At 52.2% G+C, this 18573-nt stretch overlaps 1 protein-coding gene across 3 annotated transcripts; it reads right to left on the bottom strand.

Moving 5' to 3' along the window:
- Positions 1-3891: 3891 nt before the first annotated feature.
- TRIB3 (tribbles pseudokinase 3) lies at positions 3892-16021 on the bottom strand. Of its 3 annotated transcripts, none has more exons than XM_045833102.1 (4): positions 15832-16021; positions 11846-12136; positions 8070-8359; positions 3892-5237 (listed from the first exon to the last, which is right to left on the bottom strand). In XM_045833102.1, the coding sequence occupies exons 2-4, from the start codon at positions 12134-12136 to the stop codon at positions 4745-4747; spliced, it is 1074 nt and encodes a 357-aa protein (XP_045689058.1). In that variant the 5' UTR covers positions 15832-16021; the 3' UTR covers positions 3892-4744. The 3 variants fall into 3 exon arrangements, with proteins under 3 accessions (XP_045689058.1, XP_045689059.1, XP_045689060.1); XM_045833103.1 differs by having other exon boundaries at positions 15870-16021; XM_045833104.1 differs by having other exon boundaries at positions 15875-16021.
- Between the last annotated feature and the right edge of the window lie 2552 nt (positions 16022-18573).

Genomic DNA, 18573 nt, shown 5'->3' with positions numbered 1-18573 from the left:
AAAGCTTGTGAACTGCCTCCTCTCCTTCTTTGACTGCTGTCCCCTGGCTCACTCCATTCCAGCCCCGGTGGCCTGAGTCCTAGAACAAGGCAGACTATACACCCACTACAGGGCCTTTGCATTTGCCACAATCCAAACACCTTCATGGCTTGCTCTCTCCCTTTATTTTGGTTTCTATCCAAAGGTTTTCCCTGTCCTATCTGAAATTTCACATACATATCTACATCCAGCATTTCACAGTCCCCCTTCCTGGCTTCATTTCCCCCCAAATAATGAATTACTACCTAACAGCAAATTTTACTTATTTATCTTGTTTTTGGTCCGTTTCCCTCTTCTAGGGGGCAGGGACTTTTGTCTGTTTTGCTGCCTGCTGTGTTTCTGGTGCTCACCAATTCTATGTTAATTCAATGAATGAATCTCAGACTTTCATCTGGTATCACTTTCCTTTTGCCTGAAATGCACCCCTTAAAAGAGGTTCTCAGCCTGCGCTGTACTTTTGATTTCCCTGGGGGAGCTTTTAAAAACCTTAAAGCCCAAGCCACATCTCAGAGCAACTGATTCAGAATCCCTAGGGGTGAGCATTTTTACTGGGTATAGAATTCTAGCTGGCATTCCAGCACGGTGAAGATGGCAGCATTCCATTCATTGTCTTTTAGCTTCCATGGTTGCCGTGGAGACATCATCACCTGTCAGTGTGACTGTTGTTCTTTTTTAAAACAGCTTTATTGCGATATAATTTATTAACTGTAAGATCCACCTACCTAAAGTGTGCAATGTAATGTTTTTTATTTATTTTAAAGCATTTTACTTTTTTTTTAGGTTTTATGTATTTATTTTCAGAGAGAGGGAAAGGAAGGGAGAAAGAGGAGGGAAACATCAACATGTGGTTGCCTCTTGCATGCCCCCAACTAGGGATCCAGATGGCAACCCAGCCACTTGCCCTGACTGGGAATTGAACTGGCGACCTTCTGGGTCACAGGCTGACACTCAATCCACTGAGCCACACCAGTCAGGGCTAATTTTAGAACATTTTTATCACCCCTAAAAAAAACCAACAGCAAACCTGTACCCATTAGCACACACTCCTTGTCTCCCACTCTCTAGCCCCCAGCATGAATCCACTTTTTGTCTCTACATATTCTCCTATTCTGGACATTTTATATTAATTACATCTTACAATACATGGTTCTTTGTGTCTGCCTTCTTTCACATAGCATCCATGTTGTACTACTGTTCTTTCTAAAGTAATCTCTGCTTTCCCCATTTAATGCTTTTAAGATTTTATCTTTTGTCTCTGCTTTTTTGCATTTTCACTATGATGTGTCTACGTGTGAATACTTATGGAGTCTCTTGAATCTGTGATTGATGTCAGATTCCTATCTCAGTAATGTCCTCTTTAACCACATCTAATCTCCTGTTTAACTCATCTTCTGGATTAATTTTGGTTAATTTTTTTTATTTTATAAGTTCAGTTAGGTTTTCAAGTCTATTAGGTCATTTGATATATGTAATTCCTGTACTTTGGCCATAGTTTCAATTTTTTAAAAGATTTTATTTATTTATTTATTTCTAGAGAGTGGGGGAGGAGAGAGGGGAAGGGAAGGACAAAGACAGGGAGAGAAACATCAATGTGTGGTTGGCTCTCACATGGCCCCCACTGGAGACCTGGCCTGCAACCCAGGCATGTGCTCTGAATCCAACCGGTGACCCTCTGGTTCGCAGCCTGTGCTCAATCCACTGAACCACACCAGCCACAGCTCAAGCTTGTTCTTTTTGTAAGCCCTATTAGTAAACATTTTTATTTTATCATCTGTGTCCAATAATATCGCTCTCCGAACTCTAGATGCCTGCGTCTGCTGTTTTTCACTCCTGTTGCCTTGTTTCTCCTGCTGATTCTGCTGGCTGTGGTGGTCGTGTCCCCTTAAGCCCTGAGGTCACCTGCACAAATTTGTATTTGGAGCAGATACGTACTTTCTGGTGTTCTGGTCTTTGCCTTGGCCCTTCGAGGGCAGAGCTGGCAGCCACTTTGGACATCCTTTATCCTGGTGGGCAAACTCCCCCCATTCGAACCTGGGTTCAGTCCCCAGTGTACACTGTGCGACCCTGGACAAGGCATCCCCGCCTCTGGGCCTCAGTTTTTCTCTCCGTACAGCGGCGACTATCACGGTCCCTCCCTTACGGGGTTGCTGTGAGACTTGCAGCAGCTATTGGTTACTGATAAGTAACAAATTACCCCAAAACTGAGTAGCTTCAAACAACAGTTTCTAGGGGTTAAGAGTTCGGAAATAGTTATGTCATTTAACTAAAAGTCTCCGGTGATGGTGTAGTTAAGATTTTCGCTGGGCCTTCAGTCAAAGGCTTGATGGAGCTGGAGGAGAGACTTTCAAGAAAGCCCACTCATATGGCTGGTTGGTGCTGGTGATCGCAGGGTGCCTGAGTCGCTGACCACGTGGACCTGTCCACAGGTTTCCGTGAGTGTTCCAGCCACCTGGCAGCTGGCTTTCCCCAGAACAGTTGATGCAGGGGAACAAGGCAGGAGCCATAGTATATTTTATGGTCTAGCATTAAAAGCCATGCTTCATCATTTGCAGTCGTCATTTGCAGTTACACTGCTCAGCCCCACTCTGGGTGGGAGAGAACTAACAAGGGCACAGATAACAGGGGTCAAGGACCACTGGGGCTACTATCACATGTCAAATGAGATAATGCATGTAGAGCACTGGACACCATGCGAGTGGTGGGTGTGTGCTCACAGTAAACAGGAACCACCCCTAATAAGCGTCCTGGCTTTGCTCTAGGCAGGTAGGATCTAGAGAGCAACAGCTTTCGTTCAGTCATTCAACAAACACTCGCTGAGCAGCTCTGTGTGCCAGACACTGTTCTAGGAGCTGGGGACATGACGGTAAACAAAACATAGTATGAAACACAGACAAACAGATCTAGAATGTTCTGCCAGGTGGTGCTAAGTGCTCTGAAGAACCACAAAGCCAGGGAAGTGGGGAGAATGATAAGGGGATGTGGGCTGCATGTCTGTCCCCATAAAGCTGGCACGATGGCTGTGGCTCAGACAGTGACCTCTGCTAAAGCCCTCCCACACCTGTGGGCCCATCCTAGCCTCAGAGGCGGGTATAGTTTACATGCGTTTTACATCTGGCTGGGGTCAAACAGGCACAGAAAGGGCCGAAATGAGCTGAGTCCCCAAGGAATCAGGATTTCTCCCAGTCAAGGGGTTCTTCAAACAGGATGCTCAGCAGCATCGCTAGGAGGCTCGTTAGCAAGCAGAGCCCCGGGGCGCCCAACTCACTAGGTCTGGGCAGAGCCCAAGGATCTGCATCTTTCAGCTGGCACCCCAGGGGGCTGCTGCAGGGCTGCGGGGTGAGGGCTTCAATGTGCAGGGACCTTCTCTGACAAGCGTCAGAAGAGGTTCCAGGTCCAGCCTCAAGGGACAGGCAGGCTTAGCCACACAGCGAGGAAGAGGGCAGGTGGAGGCCCACAGACACCAAGCAGCTGGATTCAAGTGTGTTGACTTCTCAAGTACCACAGTGCCACCTCCCTTGTTCCTCAGGTAGCAGATGTCTCTAAGACACCAGACACCAGGGACAACAGAGTGGAGACAGAAGAGGCCGGGGGACCGGGGAGCCGGGGTCCTGCTGACAGCTCTGTGAGCTGAATCGGCCAGCTCTGAAGCCCACCCCACCTGCTGAATCGTGCTTTGTGTGAAATACGCCTCCTTTTTTTTAAGCTACTTTGACTCAGGGTTTCAGTTACTTGCAGCCAGAAGTCACCCCAGTTGAGGCACCACTGCCTCCAGAAGAAGGAGAGGGAGCACAGAGGACTCGCCTGGGAACACTGACAAGACAGGATAGGAAAAACGTCTGGGAGAAATACAAGTATTTCATAACTCCTTTATTAGGCACAAAGTAAAAATGTAGTCATGGTAAACAAAACCTATAGTACTAATGGGGGGTCCTGGACCCCAAAAGCGTCCTCAGAACTGGGTTTAGCACTTTCCAGGGGGCAAGGAGGCAGACGCCACCTAAACCTGTCCCCCTGCTCAGGTCAGGGGCTGCCGCAGCAGGCAGGTCTGGACCCGCATTCCAAACCACTCCTCGAGTCAGGTGAGGACCCGCCTCACAATTTGCACTCTCCATCTTCCAGCCCAAATCCTTGGCTCAGGCCTGGACAGAGGATCCTGTGACCAAGAGGACGCAGCTGCTGGCATGGAATTCCCAGCATGGCTGGGGCTCCGGAGCCCTAAGTTGCAAGGGGGAGGCCTGGAGCCTTTGGCACACGATGCTTCCCTTCCTCTGAAAGGTGCAAGATACAAAGGCAGCTGGGTTGTTTGTGAGAGGAACTGTCTCATGACAGAGGTGCCAGTGCCAGCACGAGTGGGTGTCGTCACCTGCACTAAGTGTACCCAGTCCAGCACAAGACAATGGCCTGTGGGCATGGAAAAGTACTGTCAGCTCTGCGAGCAGGGGTTTGTCTCTGGGTCACAGCTGTGTTCTCAGCACCTACAACAGAGCACACAGGGGGTCCCCAAGAAAGACTTGGCAAGTGCATGAGCCCGTGTGCACGGGTGTGTGAACCACATGTGTGTGCATACAGCACATTCCACACACACCTCTTTTCTCCCTCCTGGAAGGAACTTCAGGGTGTGTCTCAGTTCAAAGCGGTAGGAGAGAGCTTGGGGATACCCCAAACTCAGCCCACAGTTCACAGCTGAGAGGCTGGCAGGGTGGCCCTAGCCATATAGGTCCATTGCCCTTTCTCCCTCCTCCACCTCCACTTCCTCCAGCCCTGGCCCTCTGGGGACCACCTGGTCAGCCCCCCAGAGGTGGGCTCGGGACGGGACTGAGGGGGTCGGGTTCTCCTGCAGCCAGGGATGCAGCAGGATGCCGGAGGCCCTGAGCCTCTCAGCTGGCTCCCGTCGAAGGAGGCAGTGGATCAGGCAGCGGGCCGGGGCCGAGAGGCCCTGAGGCAGGCAGTAGTTCCCCTGTAGGATCTTGCGGAAGAGCAGGACAGGCTCTGAGTCCTGGAAGGGGTAGTGGCCAGCCAGCATGGTGAAGAGCGCCACACCCAGGCTCCAGATGTCCGCCGCCTTGCCTGAGTAGGATGCCCGTGAGCTGAGGATCTCAGGACCCACGTAGGCTGGGCATGCCTGCTTGTCCCAGAGGGAGTCGTCTGGCCCGGTCAGCACACAGGCATCCTCCAGGTTCTCCAGCACTAGCTTTGTCCTGTATGTAGCAGGGAGAGAGACAGAGGGGTCAGGTCCTGCTAGAACTGCCAAGCCACCACCTCACACTAGCACCCTGAATGTTACCCGTTTCCCAAGTGCCTGCTGCCATCTGGCAGAATTGAGCCAGTCCTGTGTGGCTGGATGACTGAGCCCATTTTACAGATGAGAGAGACAAGGCTCAGAGAGGTGAAGCCACTGCTCAAGGTCACAGAGCAATTAAATTTGAACTAGGACTTTGAAAGGAACACATTTCCCAACAGTCCCTGGGGTGGAAGGGGGCTGAGGGCATTACACTTCTTACAAAACAGATGCAAACTTAGGGTCCAGGCAGGTAATAAAAAGAGAGAAATAGGAAGTGGGACTGGGCCAAACATCTCAGCACAAACCCTGCCTAAAAAGGGTGACATTACCAACATCACAGTCAGTATTTACAAACTGTCCACTGGGTACCTAGCCCTGAGCTTGGTACCTGGAGCATTTCATTTCATCCTCGTACGACCCGTACAACCTGTGAGAAAGACACCCTCGTCCATCCACAGGGCATGGGGTTGGGGTGGCGACGCCAGCTCCCACCCACCACAGCCAGTGCTAGCAATGGCTCACGTAGTTCCCAAGGGGACCCCACATTCCCATTTTTCTCCACGGGAAGCCAGAAATCACATTTTAACAAAAGAGTTCCCGTTTTGGAAACGCTGGCAAACTACTTTAATTGAAAACGAATAAACACGTATCTGGGACCAAAATAAAAGTGTGTAGCACGCCATTTGCAGCTTCTGCTTCACACACCTCCCACGGAGCATCTCGGTTGCCTTATTAATAACCGTTCTGCTCCCACCGCTGTTCACTTTACCGCTATGGCACCGCTTCCCCAGTGCTTGCTGGCACTTCACCAATGGTGACAGAGGCTGTGAACTACAGCAAGGGAGGGGAGGCGGTGGGGGTCCGTGTCAGCACTGCCGCCCACTTTACAGATGCAGAAAGTCAGGCTCGGGCAGGTGAAGCCACGGCTCAAGGCCAGAGAACTGGTTAAACAGTGTAACCGGGGTTCGAACCCAGGTCTATCTGCCCCCACCGCCCGTCTTCTACCAGCACTGCTTCTCGAACTACTGCCTTGGGAAGAGGAAGCCGCACTCTCTCCCCTCTGGGGGGGCTGTGGGTGTTGTGCTCACCCAAGGCTCAAAATGATCTGAAGTTGTGCATTCGATTAAAAATCACTATAAATTGTACATTCCACATCTTACTAAAGGCAAGTTTTTCGAGTATAAAATGTAGAAGGAAAGAAGGAAATAGAAAAGCTCCCTTAGACAAACGCCGCTATAATAATTGCTGCAGGGAAGACGGGCGGCCGGCCCGGCGGGCGGGAGTTTGAGGAGAAACAGTGTATTCACATGCGGCGGCCTCCAAACACCTCGGGGTACTTACTAATGACAAGGTATTACTCAAGGCTTTATTCATGGCAAAGGTTAATGTCATTAACCTTGGGGTCAAGGTTGGGAACCTTACAGTGGAGGCGCTGGGCAGACCGCACCGTGACTAATGATCGAGGCCAATACCGCAGTAACACCCGTGGCCACCGAGTGCTTCCTGAGACCAGGCACCCAGAAGGGCCATCATCACTTCTGGGATATTCTTGCCAAAAATGCAGAACCTCAGCTTAACATAACAAAACCATCAGTGGAACCCTAACTGAGGGGCATTCGACAAAATAACTGACTGGTGCTCTTCCAATGTGTCAAAGTCAAGGCAGACAAGAAACACCTGTGGACCCGAGTCAGACTGGAGGACACTAAGGAGATGTGACCGGCGAATGCAGGGTGGGGATCTGGGTGGATCCCACACAGAAAAAGGACATAGTGAGAAGCTGGTGAGATCTGAACCAGTCAGTGCTTTAGCGAATAGCGCAAGGCCAAGGTTAGTGTCCTGGTTGTGGCGGTTGTGCTGTGGTCGTGTAAGATACTAACCTTAGGGGAAGCTGGGTGAGGGAAATATGGGAACTCTTTGGACAGTTTTTTGCAACTTTTCTGTAAGTCTAAAAGTATTCGAAAATAGAAAGTTTTTTAAAAGTTCACTGGAGTCACTCCCCTACCGCCTGGCCCAGAAAAAACCTTGACATGAAATCAGCGTTCTTCATATGGATGTGCGTGTGGACCATCCTGCATAGTCCCAGCAGTCCGGGTGGGGACAGGATTCCAGGTCCCTTTCTGTCCCCCACTCCAAAAGTCACTCATTTTCAGTTTTACAGGAAAAGGTTCCTGTGTGGGGAACCCAAGGCTCATTTTTTGGCTGTTGTCTGTGACCTTCAGATCCTGGAAACATCTCGACAGTCCAGACCTTTCTCCTACCGATAGGGAACCTGAGGTCTACAGACCCTGGGTCACCCGGTCACCAAGCAACCCAGCCAGGCCTCTCACCTCTCAAGCTCACAGGGCGTCAGGGCCCTGGCTCTGGAGTCACATCTGGGTTCAGATCCCAGCTCTACTATTCATTTAGCTGCGGGATCCTGGGCATTACTGACCTCTCTGGGTCTCGGTTTCCTCGCCTGTCATGTGGGGGCAATGAGAGTATCTACCTCGTCTCGTAAGGACCCAGGCCGAGCCAGACAGCGCAGCTGTGTCCTTCATCACTGTGGCTGTCATCACAACGGCAGGGCTCCGCCCCAAGGGGCTTCCAACAGGACCCGGTCAGCTTTTTCCTGGGACCTAGGCAGGGCTACCGGTCCAGGCTTCCCCACATTTTGTGAGGGCTACTTTGCCTTCCTGAGCCTCATTTTCCCCATCAGGACCCATCTCCCGGGTGTGTCTGCGGGTGGGTTCTCCATTGCCACGCTCACCTCTCACAGTCAGTGAAGACGAAGCGATGCAGCTTGAGGTCCCGCAGGACTAGGCCGTGCTGGTGACAGTGGGCCACGGCGGCGGCCATCTGGCGGAAGAGGCCAGCGGCCTCGGGCTCGGGCAGGCGGCCACGGCGCACCAGGCTGTGCAGGTCCCCATGGGGCCGCGGGAAAAAGATGTAAAGATGGTGTGTGTCCTCCAGCACCACCGCTGGCCGTGCCACGTGCCTATGAGGGGGCAGCCGCAAGTAGGGCTCCAGCACCGCCGGGGCCTCGCTGACTGGGTACACCTGTGGGTGGAGCATGGTCGTGAGCACAGGTGGGGACCGCGTGGAGCCAGGTGGGCCTGGAAACAGTCCCAGCCAACCCTTTGGCCGCTACTGGGTGCTAGACCCTGTGCCATGCGCCTCAGCGGCAAGCTACTCAACCCTGACAAAGCTGGGAGGGCTCACAGCCATCAAGTACTCTTCACTGCTGCCTTATATGACCTTAAACTTAAGATAGTTGAAAAATAACAGGGAACCCAAACAAAAATAACCCTGTATGCAGGGAAATCCAAAAGAGCACATGATGCAGAAGTAACTTTATGCCCATCATCATCATCCCCATCACCATCCTAGCTTCCATTCTCTAGAATTCACGCTGCCCACCCTTCGTTCATTCCTACCTGCAACAGCCACTGGGTGTCTAACCTGACTGACAGCTGAGGTCCCTGCCCCCCTGGTGCCCACAGGCCAATACGGGAGACAGTAAACAGGCCCAAAAGCTAAATATTTATGCACACTAAACAATCAGCACTATTCTGGTAAGCATTGCAAAGAAACTGAGAAGGAGGCTGGAATACAGAATATTTTGGAAGGGCGCACCTATTTTAGAACCTGTGGTTCAAAAGGGACTCTGGGGAAGTGACCTGAATGATTCAGGAATGCCCATGGGATACGCTTTCCAGGTGGCAGCCCAGGGCAAGAAAGAGCTTGGTCAGCTCTAGAGTCACAACCACAGACCAGCAGGCCGAAATGGGGTGGGGGAGGGAAGGGAGGCACGTGGTGCGGTGGCTCAGCTTGTCAGGAGCTGAGCTGGGGCCTTAGGACCTCGGATGGGAGCCTCAGATGTTCGGAGAAGGAAGGTGGCTCGTTGGGAGCCATGTGGCTAGTCAGCAGCTAAGCTGGCATAAACCCTTTGCATGCTGTTTTAGCTATGCTACACAGGAAATAAAAATAAAGCATATACATATTTGATCCATTAGGAAAAACTGTAAGCATATGTCTTAAAAAAAAACAGTGAGTGGCATGGAAGAAATAATCCAAAAACAGAGACTTTTTTGAAAGTTAGGGTAAGTGGACATTCGCACTTGCCTTTCCCGCGTCCCTACGCAGGGAGGCTCTTCCCTGAGATAACCACAGGGCTGGTTCCCTGGTTCACACAAGTCACTGCTCAAATGCTACCTCCTCAAAGAGGTCTCCCCGGACCTCCCTAGCTAAAATCACCCGCGCCCCTACCCTCCTGGTCCTCCTCTGTCCTGGCTCCCAGCCCTCTCTCCACAGCCCTTCCCGTCACCTGACATAAATGTAACTCATTCGCTTGTCTATTGTCCATGTCCCCCATCAGAACGTCAGCCTGATGAAAGCAGACCTTTGTCTATTTTTGAACCACAGCATGGTGCTTGCTGGTGCTCCCTGGTCTGTTCAATTAATGAATTAGGTGACAATCTACAAAGACAATTGTTTATCTTTCTACATGCTGGCCAGAAAACCCTAGACACGTGGAAACAACAGGTCAGCCCCTGCAGTTCATGCTGGTGTAGGGGACAAGCACGTCCCAGGAGACTCCCCTAAACGTTTCTAAGTAACTGGGACCATGTGAAAGCGTGCGGCTTCCGGCTCCAGCTTGATCCGGTCCCTCCCTCCCCAGCAGGAACAGCAAAGAACCTGTGACCCTGCAGGAAGGGGACCCAGAGGGGCTCCTTAGAGCTTCTGGGGCAGAGCACTGGGGACCTGCATCAGGCAGCCCAGGGCCCTGGTGAAGCTGATGGCTGGACCACATGTCCAGATGTGTCCCCCTGTCCACTGCGCCCCCAGGGCAGGAGCTGCAGCCAGCTGCTGCTGCTCCCAGTTGGAGGCCTAAGCCGTTTGGCTTCTCTGCATTCCCAAGGGAGCCAGGTCTCCTTCTGCCCCTCCCTCATGTTCCCAGGCCTCTCCTGTCTTCCACACGCCTGCCCTCTAAAGGCAAACCTGTCCTGCTTGTATCTGAACTACTTGTCCCAGTGTGGGGCATGTGGCTCGGGGCTCAGCCTGCCGGGGTCCAATGTCTGCTGACACCTCCTGACTCTGAGATGTGTCAAATAACCACATCCCTTTGAGCCTCAGTGTCCTCCATCTATAAAATGGGCCCAGTAACAGTAGCTACCTCATAGAGCGTGTGAAGATTAGAAGATATTATGCACACAAAGCAATCAACGCAGTACCTGCTGCACAGTAAACACCTGTCATTGTACTTTCTCACCTCTGTCCTTTCGGGCTGTGACCTGCCGATGTTCTGTGTGGGCCTGACCCTCAGGGGGCCTTGGCCCTGCCCAGTCCCTGATTTCAGCCAAGAACCCTGGATCTTGTCCTAGAAAGCTAGGCCAATGTTTTGTTTTGTTTTTAAGAATTATTTTCTTTTAGCCCTGGCTGGCGTAGCTCAGTGGATTGAGCGCGGGCTGGGAACCAAAGTGTCCCAGGTTCGATTCCCAGCCAGGGTACATTCCTGGGTTGCAGGCCATAACCCCCAGCAACCGCACATTGATGTTTCTCTCTCTCTCTCTCTCCCCCCCTTCCTTCCCTCCCTCCCTAAAAATAAATAAATAAAATCTTTGGAAAAAAGAAAAAGAGGAAATAGTGAAACTGAGCGAGCATGCCCAGTTATTAAAAAAAAAAATTAAAAAAAAAAAGAATTATTTTCTTTTTAGAGAGGGAAAGGGAGAGAAGGAAACAGCAATGTGTGGTTGCCTCTCATGCGCCCTCTACTGGGGACCTGGCCTCAGGCCAGGCATGTGCCCTGACTGGGAATTGAACTGTCAACCCTTTGTTTCACAGTCCGGCACTCAATCCATTGAGCCACACCAGCCAGGGCCAGGTCCACTGTTATGTGGATTCATGCATGACCTTTTGACCTCAGTCTCTGTATTTGTAAAATGGCCACAGTGCAGGCCCAATGCCCTCTAGGGTCCCAGGAGTTCTGATGTCCACCATAGCTCATCTTCTCTTGTGCAGACACCTTCAGTGGCTCCCACAGCCCAGTGGGAGGTTTTTCTAGAGCTCTCATGTGCAGTGGCTGTCAGCCCCCATCTCCCGCCCTGACTGCGTGCCTTCTCCACGCAACCACCGGGAACGCCATGCTCCCACTCCTCTCGGCCTCTCTGCACAGCTGTTGCCCAGCCTGGCCCTCGCTTTTCCCGCCTCTCCCCAGCTAACTCCCCAGTCTTTCGGACACCCTCCTAAGTACACGAGAGGCTTCTCCTCTGTGCTCTCATGGTCCCGAAACTCCACCCCTACAACATGTATCACACTATGGGGGCCTAAGCTATGAATTCCCCAGCGCTGGGACCATCTGGTTTACCTCTCTGGTCTCAACCCAGCCTGGGGCTTGACAGAGAATTAGGGGCTCACTGGCTGCTTCTCCAATAAACACAGGACTAAGTGAACATAAGGGCTCCTCAGCCCTGAGGGTCCTCTGCAGCCGAGGCTCTCTCCAGGCCCCCTGTGATGCTGATGGAGAGGGGCCCCCGAAGCACGTACCTGGCAGGTGTATTCGGTGCCTGTGGGGCGGTGCAGGGCCCGGTAAGCCCGGCCGCCCTCTTCAGGCCCCTGGAGGACATAGTACCCAAGCTGAGAGGCAATGGACACAGCAGGGGCACGGCCCGCAGCAGGAGGTGGTCTCGGTGGCAGTGGGCAGGGGGGCAGCTTGGGCTGGAGTCCACTTCGAGCTTGTTTCTGGGTGGGACATTCAATGTCTAGGTCATCGTCCAGCTTTAACTGCTTCTTCCTGGAGGGAGCACTCATAGGAGCTGCCAGAGGGGTGTCTGGCATCTGGAAAGAGGGAGAGAAAGGCACTACAGTGAGGCTGTCTGGTGGCCACTGTCTTCCTCTGCTTGTGGGAGCGCACACTGGCACGACCTGGACAGAGGGTGATTTGGCAGAGTGAGCTCAACTGACCACCGCACACACCCCTCCTGCCTGTCCCGTGTCCACAAGCTATCCTCCGATCAAAATGCTCTTCATCAGAGCTTTGTGTCTAAGAGAAAAAGACAGAAAATACCCCTAAATGTCCAGCAGTAAGGGGCTGGCTAAAACATCACAGTATAGCCATATAGTAGAATACAGTTCTGAAAAAGGACCAGGAAGCTCTCTACATATTGATGTAATGACACAAGTACAAGGGTATGACTGCAGCCCATGTGTGATCATTTAGAATGGGAGGGCGGATAAAGCGCTTCCCAGACAAGGCCAAGTTAAAGGGAGTTCATCATCACCCAGCCCTTATTATATGAAATGTTAGAGGGACTTATCTAAGAAAAAGAAGATGATCAAAAATATGAACAGCAAAATGACAACAAACTCACAGCTATCAACAACTGAACCTAAAAAAAAACTAAACTAAGCAAACAACTAGAACAGGAACAGAATCACAGAAATGGAGATCACACAGAGGGTTATCAGTGGGGGAGTGGGTAGGGAGAGAGCGGGAAAAGGTACAGGGAATAAGAAGCATAAATGGTAGGTACAAAATAGACAGGGGGAGGTAATAGACAGGGGGAAATGGAGAAGCCAAAGAACTTATATATGTGACCCATGGACATGAACTAAGGGGGGGATGGTGGTGGAAGGGGATGTGCCAGGCAGAGGGGAATAAAGAGGAGAAAAAAATGGGACAACTGTAACAGCATAATCTATAAGATTTATTTTAAAAAAACCTGAACATCCACCACTAGGGGACTGGTTACATAACTTCTATTTCATCCATATGTGGAACAACTACACCCATTTAAAAGATTGAGTTAACTCTATATTGCTAATTGAAAACACGTCCAGAGTGAACTATTAAGTGAAATAAGAGCGAAGTGGAAGACAGACTTGGTGGTTGGTGAGAGGAAGGAAGAGCGACTCTGTGGTGTCTGTTGAGTATTACAGGGCAGGCAGCTAGCACCTGGGCAGGGGAGGGAGGGATGGGAGGAGTGGGGGAGGATGGTGAGTGAATAAGGTATGTACACACAAATATACACTCTGGAATGGTTATATCATCAAGTGGACAAAGCGAGCCGCTGAACACGACACCTAAGACGATCTCGTGTGGGTAAAAAAACCAGCAGCGTATGCTATGGATGATGCATCTCCGTATTCCCATAGTTAGTACAGGGGAAGGTCTGGCAGGACCCAGGTAAAACAGCCACATGGGAGCTCTTGGCCTCCTGGGAGACCTCTAGGAGAAGGGATCTGGTCAGGAGGCAAGTAAATTTTTTATTTCAATAAAAATAAAGATTCTACATTCATTTATTGCTTGAACATCTCAAAACAGGTGGGTGGATTTCTTTTTCTCAGTTGTGAACTTTATCTATGATCGCCTGACAGCCCGAGGGCCACCAGACTCCCAGGGTGCACACACCGTGCTCATGCACTGCCGGCTCAGTTTCGTCACCGGGTGGCACGGGAGGTCTCAGAAGGGCCCCGAGACCGCATTCATTCTGCGGTGAAGGAGGCCACGCCCTCGCAGCTGTGTCACTGGGCGTAGTGGTGCGTGGAGGAATGGGCAATGACCTGTCAGTGCAGAAGGTGGTCCCTAGGACCCATGCAGACTCCAGATGACGGACAAAGAGGCCCAGGGATGAGGTGTTAGTTAGAGGGGCGGAGACTTCACCCCAATTAAAGACCTTCAGACAGTCGAAGGTCAGTAGGAGGCAGGATTAATGGGGAAACGTCACGCACAGTCCATTTTCAGACTGATGCCCACCTCTCCAGTCATGCTACCCCCAAGTGCACGGGCTGCCTTCGGGGTGAGCCCCTCCCCTTGGGTGAAAGCTGCAGTCCTGTCTTGGTAAGAATGCAATGGGGGTGGCAGTGGTCAGAGTCCCGGGATCTAACCCTGGCTGGGTAATCCTGGACAAAGTCTTCAGCCTTCCTGAGCCTTGGTTCCTTCACAGGATGCGAAGCTAATGGGATTTTTGTGGTGAAGAAATTAAAACAAGTAAGGCAGCATGGCCCTGCTATAGGACTGATACCAGGAAATGACCACTACTGTTTTGTTACTACTATTGTTATTATTATTCATAGCTGAAGGTGGCGGGAGTCTCGGAAATCTACCCAGGGATGAGGCTGGGATGACACTGTTGATCTCACCGCGTTTCTGAGTCAAGCAAGATGATCCCTGGCTGTGCAGGCGCTTTGTGCCCTGTGAAGCAGGGACACCGTGGAGAGGTTCCTGCTGGGCTGTATCAGCAAGCCCGGTTGCCAGGACGCCTGGACCCTATCCCTGCCAAGCCTGGTGGGGCCTGGGATACCCCCACCCTCTGGACAAGGGATTTGGCAGGCACCCTGAGGGAGCGCCACTGTAGGATGGAGGCAGCCTCTGATCCCTGGCACCCTGGTGGGGGTGGGGTGGGGGGGGGGGGGGGGGATAAGGGCGGGTCATCCCAAACACACACAACAAGGCAGACAGGGGTACAATGCCCCCCCAAAACACACTCGCTCCAATCCAGCCAGCCCAGACACACATCCACAGAAGAGCTGGGCACACACATCATTAAGTGACACACAGGTCTCCCTCCATGGGCAACAGTGCGCGTACACACGCAAAGAGCTCACACCTATCACACTCAGGATGGCACGAGTGATACAAAAAAAGGTTACACAAAGTCCAATACCCGCTCCTTGCCTCCCCCTCCATCTACTGCGCCCCAGGCTCCTCTCACAGCCAGGCTCCTCCCATGGGGGCGGAAGCCGTGCCCCCGACTGTCCCGGGACACAACGTTCCGCGGCGACAAAGGGAGCGCGCGGGGGGGGGGGCGCGGGGGGGGCGGGGGGGATCCGGAGGGGTGAGGCAAAGGGAAGGAGGCTTGGGCCCCAGGGCTGTGGGAAGGGGCGGTCTTGGCCCTCGCCTCCCCCTCCCTACCGGTAAGTACAGCATACCCCGTCTGCAGGAACTTAACATGCTCGCGCGCGCGCTCAGTGCAACGTGCAAGGCTGTAGGCGCACCGCTGGGTGCACACCTGCGGCGGCGCCTGGCACCCACCCGGGTTCTGCGCCTCTCGCGCAGCATCCGCATCCCCACTGCCCCACACGGTTCCCCGCCCCGGGGACAGCCCAGCCTGTCCCCTACCCGTGTCCTCCGAGACATATCCCCACCTAGACCCCACAGGCTCACGCGGACCCCTGCAGACACACCCCACAGTGCCAGACTTTATACACAGTTGCCCAACGTCCCCCACGGTCCCTCACATACAGACCTCCCCGCACCAAACCGCACGACTCCCGCGCCTCATACCCAAAACACACAACCGCACACCTTTCTCGGGGTGACACTCGGACACCTCAGTGTTCGACTCACCGCCTCCGGGACACAGCTGCCACACCTGGGGGCTCAGTCTCGCCCCAATAGGAGCGGACCACACTCGGGCGGCCCCAAGCTGTGCGGGGCCGCGTCACCTGGGACGCAGCGGATACACTTAGGCCCAGGTCGCCACCCCCACCCCCTACGGCGGGTTTGTTAAAAGTTTGTGAGTGTGTCTAACCTGCAGCGGCCCGCCTGCCCCGGCGCTCCTCGCGGTACCTTGCCTTTGACAGGGGCCTGCTCCGCTGCGGCTGAGCTCGGCGCCCGTCGGAGCCCTGGCCTCTACACTCCACAGCCAGACGCCTGCGGAGCCGCCGCCGCTTCCACTGCAAGTGTCTCAGTTCAGCTCCTGCCTGGGTGATGTAAACCAGAGTAAACCACCCGCCGCCTGACGCGCTCGGGCGAAAGATTGCACCATCCCCAGCGCTCCGCCCCCTGGGTCTCGCCCGCGCGCCCCGCCGCCGCCCTCCCGTCCGGTCCCAGCGTGGGCCGCGGGCACCACCTGCCTCTCCCGCCCGCTAGGGGTGACTCTTCTCCAACCCCTTCCCCTCCCGCCCCGCACCGAAGTGTGAGTTGCAGACACCAGCCACTGACTCGCGCCGTCATCTTGGAAAAAGCGTTTTGCTTTTCTGAACCTGAGTTTCCCTATCTGTGAAATGGGAAGAACGTCATTCATTCTCAAGATGGTGCTGAGGAAATACGGAGCAAACCGGGACAGTCTCCAGAGTGCTTCCCGTTTATAAAGCACTTTTCCGCCATTGCTTTATTAAACCTTTAGAGAACCTGGCAGAAAGTTCTAGTATTCCCATTCTACTAAGGTGCTGCCCAAGGCTCAGCTATGGGAAAGCCGCCCAGAAACTTGGCAAAACCCACAGACTTACAGGAGCTAACTCTGGGCTCAAAAGGGCCAGTGTAATGCCCTGAGGAAGCCTGAAGTCGGGTGGGCTTCACAGCATTCACTTGACAGACGCGGTGCAGCCTACTGGTTAGGAGCAGGCACCCTAAAACCAGTCTGCCTGCCAGTGCACCCCACCTCTGCCCAGACCCACTGTGCTACCTCAAGAAAGTTACTGAAAACCCTGCCTCAGTTTCCTCCTCTATAAAATGGGCTTATAAATAGTACAGCACTCACTTCATAGGGTTGTTGCTTGACTTAAGTTAATCCACATGAAATGCTTAGACTAGTGTAGCACAGTGTAGGTGCTTAGACTAGTGTAGCACAGTGTAGGTGCTCCACAAAACACGTGGACACAATGGAGCCTCAGAGTGGGGAAGGCATCTGTAACAGAGCCTGCTCCCGGGGACTAGCAGGCCGCAGGGGGACTTGCTGTTTGGTGAAGCCTCCCTGGGCAGCACCCCACCCCCCAAACACACCCCAAGCACCTATCAGTGAAAATCCTTTTTTGGTCTTGATGTTGAAATATACTGGCGTCAAAACCCAAAAAACAAACAAAAAAAACAAAACCTCCTCAGGCAGAGATTGAATGGGAGGTGGAGCGAGTCATCTTTGTTTCCCTGCTTCCAGAACCCCAGGGACTAGCTCACCTGTGTCTCAGAGCCTTCAGGGCACAGCAGGGGATTCTGGGACCTCATTTAGCCTTGAAGACTCCCCTGCCTGTGGGGGAGGGGTGGGGAATGAATTCTTCTACACGTTCAGGTTGGAAGAGCCCACAGCTGTAAGGGGCAAAGAAAGGCAGGCGTGGTTGTCTTCTGAGCGAGGCTATGCGGCTGGCACTCTGCTGGGTTTATGCACACATTCCTAACTTTGTTTCATGCTGTGTCGTCTTGTGAATGCAGGGGACCCATCAGTGATAAGACTGACCTATCCTTGTCCTCACAGGTTCTATAAACCAGTGGGGAGACAAACCATTATCAAGAAAATAAAATCAATAAATCAAGGTCATTTGAAATAGAGTATAAGTGTTATATATTTTCTTGAATAAAATAGGGTAGATTTGTTCTCTATCAAATATGACTGGGGGTGGATATTTTCAATAGGAATCATCAGGAAGATGATGCTTAAAGTAGGCTCTTAAGGAAGAAGAGGGAAGACAAGTGCAAAGGTGTGAGGGGAGACAGAGGAAAGAGGAAGTGCAAAGGCCCTGAGGCACTGAAGGAACTGTCTGTGACATGGGGGCTGTCACCTCCATTCCACAGACAGTCAAGGTGAGGCATTCACCCAAGACCACCCAGCTTGTAGTAGGAGGTGGATTTGGATTTCAAGGTGGGGCTCCCGACCCCACGGCCCACACAAGCAAGGGGCATTTCACATCTTTCTTTGCACACCAGCAGCCCCCAGCACACTGGTGGGCACATTCTCTGGAGCACTCTGGGCTCAGCCCCCCGTTCGAGTCCCCCGGTCACAGCTGAGGGTGTCAAATCCCAGTTCTCTGGACCAGCGTGTTCCAAGGGACCGTAACAGGAGCCACATCTGTAGTTTCAAACTTTCTAGTCATGCACTGAAGAAGAATAAAAAGAAATTGGTGCAATTAATTTTAATAATATATTCTATTTAATCCTTTACAGCTAGCATATTATCAGTTGAACAGATAAAAGTTATGAGTGAGATCATCTAATTTTTTCATACTAATATCTTCAAAACCTGGTATGTATTTTACATTTAGTTTGGACACAAATCAGCATGGAAGCTAAACTGTCAATGGTTAAAGTGAAAGGTTGTCCTACCCAAATAATTAGGTTAAGTTGCATTTAATGGAAAAAATAGTTTACCTGTTTTAAAATTAAAACGCAATAAAACATAAAATTCATTGCGTCGGTCACATTAGCTACATTTTAAATGTGCAGTAGCCACATGTGCTGGATTGAAAAGCACGACCCCAGACGAAGAATTCCCAACGTGCGCCGCGGCTGCGTAGAGCAGAAAAGCGAGAGTCTGCCGGATCTACGACATAAACGCCAAATA

Source organism: Phyllostomus hastatus, unplaced genomic scaffold (assembly GCF_019186645.2).
Source record: "Phyllostomus hastatus isolate PE091 unplaced genomic scaffold, TTU_PhHast_1.1 phas_contig_17, whole genome shotgun sequence".
NCBI classification, from domain to species: Eukaryota; Metazoa; Chordata; class Mammalia; order Chiroptera; family Phyllostomidae; genus Phyllostomus; species Phyllostomus hastatus.
The sequence above is the reverse complement of the archived record's forward strand: the minus strand, read 5'-3'. Positions and strand labels throughout refer to the sequence as shown.

Coding starts and splice junctions, on each gene's coding strand:
- TRIB3 (XM_045833102.1), bottom strand. CDS start 12,136: ATGCCAGACACCCCTCTGGCAGCTCCTATGAGTGCTCCCTCCAGGAAG. Junction 8,360..11,845: donor GCACCGAATACACCTGCCAG/GTACGTGCTTCG, acceptor CTCCACCCACAG/GTGTACCCAGTCAGCGAGGC. Junction 5,238..8,069: donor GTCTTCACTGACTGTGAGAG/GTGAGCGTGGCA, acceptor TGCTACATACAG/GACAAAGCTAGTGCTGGAGA.